Below are 5,000 nucleotides of genomic sequence, written 5' to 3' on the forward strand. Positions count from 1 at the left end.
ATGAAGCGGCATTGCTGTGGATGTGCTGTGTCTTACGACACTGCTTCCAGCCCAGGGCAGTGAACAGGATCCAGGGATGACCCGTCATCACGGAGGTGCCAAGATAAGAGGGAGGGAGGATGGTGGAGGGGAGTGGAATATATGGGAAATGGAATGGGTGGGAGTGGTTTCTATTCCTTTTTCTTTTTTGGCTACCCCCCATGTAGGGGGGAAAATCCTTTGGTATATGTATATATATATATATATATATATATATATATATATGTGTGTGTGTGTGTGTGTGTGTGTGTGTGTGTGTGTGTGTGTGTGTGTGTGTGTGTGTGTGTGTGTGTGTGTGTGTGTGTGTGTGTGTGTGTGTGTGTGTGTGTGTGTGTGTGTGTGTGTGTGTGTGTGTGTGTGTGTGTGTGTTTGTGTGTGTGTGTGTGTGTGTGTGTGTGTGTGTGTGTGTGTGTGTGTGTGTGTGTGTGTGTGTGTGTGTGTGTGTGTGCGTGTGTGTGTTTATGTCTGTGTTTGTGTGTATGTATGTATGTATATGTATATATATATATATATATATATATATATATATATATATATATATATATATGTATGTATATGTATACATATTGTAGAAGACAAAAAGCGAGAGAGAGAGAGACAGACAGACAGAGAGAGAAACTTCTAGTCCAGTTCACCACCACATACCCTACATACATCGTGGCCTCAATGAAACCACCTGCTGCCCTAAACTGATTTGACCAGCTCGTTAGAAGGAAGGCGTGCACCTTATTCGAAGACAAAAGAAGAGTGTCCAGAGGATTTTAAGGAGTGCGAAAATGATCAACGGTTCTAAGGCCATTCTTCAGGGCTTCGGCAAAGCCCTTCGTGCATATTCGAAAAAGATTCGCCAGACTTTCCGAATCCTTTGCAGCTGTGGAACCATCGTACACCCAGCTACAGAAAAGCCTCTAGAGGACTCGTACATACTACTGGACTTCGAGGAACCTTGTCCAGTCAGCAGCCAGCTGGTAACCAATGGAGATAATGAAAAGCTCCAGCAACCCTATGGTAGGGAGAATTTCCTCGAAGAATCCAAGACTCTTCAAGTGATCGAGAAGATTTCGGCCACTGAAGAACATTCATTCCAAGTGCCTTCCGACGGGACTCAAGATCCCAAAATGCCAGAAGAGACTCCTCCATCTTCTGAAGAAACACACAAAGAGGATGTCTCATCCTTGCAGGTTGAGGAAAACAACCAAAGCAAACCAAAGGAAGACAAGTCCACTGAGCACAAGGAAGTCACTGCACTGCTTCCACAAGCTTCTGGGGGTCAAAAGAACGGCCCAAAAACAGGAGAAAGAAGAGTGCCCTCAACTTCCACTCATGGGCCTCTTAAAAAATCGTTCCAAAATGTGACATAGGACGCACAAACAATGGCCCCTCACAAGGAACGAAGAACACGAAAATACAAGACATATTTAGCAGAAGTTAAGAAGGAAGAGCTCGGGAGAGAGCCTCAGACTAACTCTGCCCTTCAACGAAAGGCAAAAAGAAAAATGGCCCAAGCTGCCACAAAGCCTCATCTTAACCAAAGCCAACCCGTCCAGCACCGAGGTGGCAGCAATACTAAAACAAGAGGTCATAATAATTATCAAAAAAGTAAAGATTTTTATCACAATTCACACCATCAAAACAATGCCCATCGCCAGTACCACCACCCAATCCACGATATCAGGAGGGAACAGGTACTCGACACAAGGCAAAGGGTGTACTACGACAATCCGAACTATCACTACTATTACTACTACAACGCCCCCCCAGGCGCTTGCGACAATCCCAACTATTACTACAATTACTACAACAACGCACCCCCAGGCGCTTGCGAGGAGGGCCGAGGCGGCCGGCGCCGCCACCATCGCCGTCAAAACCAACGCGGCAGAAGTTTTCGCAATTAAGAATCGAAAGAAATGGCCCAAGAACCGATGTCGGCACGATTCAGACAGAAAAATGATCAATTACTCAACCATAACATGAACACGGTTTCTACTATATATGTGCCACCATAATAAAAAAAAAATAGAAAATAGATATACTGTATAGAAATAAGAATGAATATATAAAGAATATACACAAAATAAAGAAAAACTAAAGAAAATATAGATAAAATAATAAAACTGAAATAACTATATAAAAAATAGAAATAGAAAATAAACAAATAATAAATAAAGATAAAATGAGTATAAGAAAATTATAAAGAATAGAATGGATATAGAAAAAATAGAATATATAAAGCGGAAAAACTATAAATTTATATATATACATATATATATATATGTATATATATATATATATCTATATATATATATATATTGGAAAGGAGTTCCCTCAGCTGAATAAAACCGACCTGAGGGTCCCCGAAATATATCATCTGCCCCTTTTGTGCCGGGTGGTCCTTTCACTCACATCCCAGCTGCCGTCAAATTATTCTATTCGCCTCCATGCCAACCCGTCGGTGGCCGAGGACATATCTACAGTAACCCCTTCCGTTCCGGGTGGTACATTCACCTGTCGCCAGGTGATTTGATTTATCTTCGTGGCCCTCCCTCACGTGAGAGCCGAGCACATCTCCATCCCCTCACCACTCGGGCGCCATCATTGGTTAGAAACAACAACAACCCCACACACACACACACACATATTCAGCCTCTCTGACCTCTGCTAGAGAGGGCGAAGATTCATCTATTGGTGGATCAGGAACCGCCACCCGAACACCATCAAGGAGAAGCTGTCCGCTTGGAGGGTCACCCATGAGCAACTGCTCAAAGTGCCCGGCAAAGGGGCTACACCTCTCCACACTTAACACTAGCTCGCCATCACCTCTTCTGAATGTGATCCTCTTGGTCACACTTTTGAAGCGGAGCTTCTTCAGGGCTCGGTAAGCAGGCCTGAGGTCATTTGCATTAAGATGACCCTAGACATCCTCAGCGAGTCCCCTAACGTACATCTCCTTTTCCATTCTCATGGGAGCTTTAGTCCCCCGTTTCTGAGTTTTATATTGGTCCCCAGCCATTCTGGCAGCACGGCCCAACTCTTTACTCTTCAGTATCTTCCGCGACGCACAATAGTCAGATTCCTTGATTTTGTGAGCAAAAATAAAAAAATATATATTATCAATATACATGAAAAATTTGGTTATATTATTAGATTAGGGTGAAAAATTAATAATACAAAATACTGCATTTTAATCAACTTGCTCTCACAAATGTCATGCTGTCTTCAGGCACCCAATAATGAGACAGGAACAAATATGCACGACTAAAGAGTATATATAATAACCAGGAAAAGACTTATGTATATGCCATACATCATTATTATATATTTCAAAACATTAAAAACTTTCATATATTCAATACCTTTCAAGCATTGTAACACAAAATAGCAGTTAGATTATATATTTACCTGTCTAATAGAGCATAAAATGGGTGCTTCTTCTCGCAATACCTTAAGAAAGCGATATATAAATGACAACTGTCTCACTCCTGCACGCATGTCCTTTTAAGAATACTAACTATTGTTGATGGGAAGGTTTTTCAAGCACTAACGAATACACCACCAACATCATCATGTATCTACAAACCAAGGACAAATCCATCAGCCTTAATCAACTTGAAGGAAATGCGGGAAAAATATATGGGGCGAAAATGGGTTGTTACAATCCTTAGATTTCTGATCAACTATTTGGACAATCCAACTATTGTGCGACGCCACACCACTACTCGACCTTGGGCACTCTCCAACGCACTCCTCGACAGCTTTCAGAGTTTCGCGTCTCAAAGTGTCCCATAGTTCTTCAGGGTCCTCGAGAGAGCCAAGTGCTTCAAACCGATTACAGATTGCTATCGCATACTCCAGGGCACACGCACTATCCCTCAGTTTCTTTAGTTGGAATCCAAATGGGTTACATCTCGGTATTCTCCTGGATTTGATACGCAGTCTAAGTGTTGCGACCACAACTCTATGATCGGTCCCAAAGGATTCAGCACTTCGATAAACACTGAAGTTCTGTAGCATCTTCCAATGAGCGCTAACAAGCGTGTGATCGATCTCGTTCGCCAATCCTCTGGCATTACGACACCATGCCCATCGGTATGGCTCTCGCCTCTGGAACCAAGAACCGCCAATCCTCAGCCTTCTAGACTTTGTAAAGTTCGGAAGGAGAGAACTGTTGATATTACTGGTTCCAGAACCATGGGGACCAATATATCATAGCCAGTTCTAACGGTGCCAGTAACCGCACTGAAGTCGCCCAAAACAATAAGTGTGTCTTATTTGATATTATCTATTTTCTATTCATTTATCTATTAATGTATTTAATCTTTTTACGTTTTTATGATCCGTATATTTACTTTTTATTGTATTAATACATTTATCAGTCGACGTAGTACTTGTTCTACCTTTAGTTCAAGAATTTCTGACTTTTATGTCTTGAATTGTGCCAACATTGACTGTAATTAGTTCTTTGGCCATTCCTCTTATCTTAATTTTGGTTTTGATGCCGATCGTAACGGTGCCGGCGGCTTCGGCCCTCTTCGCGAGTGCCTGGGGCGTTGTAGTAATAGTAGTAGTAGTTCGGGTTGTTTGAGGGACCTGTCCCCTATTGGCATTGTCGTTTGGGTGGTACTGGCGATGAGCATTGTTTTGATTGTAGTTTGTTGTGGATTCACAAATACTCTGAATGTCGGGGTTGGAAGTTCAGGACATCCCGTAAGGGTGGGGGGTCACCGTGAGTTCGACAATTCCGTCTACGAGGAGGAGGAGGTGGTAGGGGGGGGGTATTTCCCCCTGTCCTTCTAATTCCACATACCATCCTTGCACGCTTTATGACTCCCTCCTTGAACCATCCCCATTCCTCCTCCACACCCAGCTCTACTCTATCCCTCACTCCCTCCCACTCCGCCTTCAGCTTCTTTTCGTACTCCTTCTCCTTTTCCTTTTCATTTAAAGAGTTCACTATAAGAACC

General features: G+C 42.7%; 1 protein-coding gene across 1 annotated transcript in view; it reads right to left on the minus strand.

Moving 5' to 3' along the window:
- Positions 1–3,636: 3,636 nt before the first annotated feature.
- The window catches only part of LOC143023898 (uncharacterized), a 10,703-nt gene continuing 9,339 nt past the window's right edge, over positions 3,637–5,000 (minus strand). Inside the window, exon 2 of the mRNA XM_076182562.1 lies at positions 3,637–4,213. Coding sequence (XP_076038677.1) covers positions 3,637–4,213 — 577 coding nt within the window. The remainder of the gene's footprint in view (positions 4,214–5,000) is intronic.

The sequence above is a fragment of the Oratosquilla oratoria genome, unplaced genomic scaffold (genome assembly GCF_046742065.1).
Source record: "Oratosquilla oratoria isolate Oo_2021 unplaced genomic scaffold, ASM4674206v1 SCAFFOLD69, whole genome shotgun sequence".
Lineage (NCBI taxonomy): Eukaryota > Metazoa > Arthropoda > Malacostraca > Stomatopoda > Squillidae > Oratosquilla > Oratosquilla oratoria.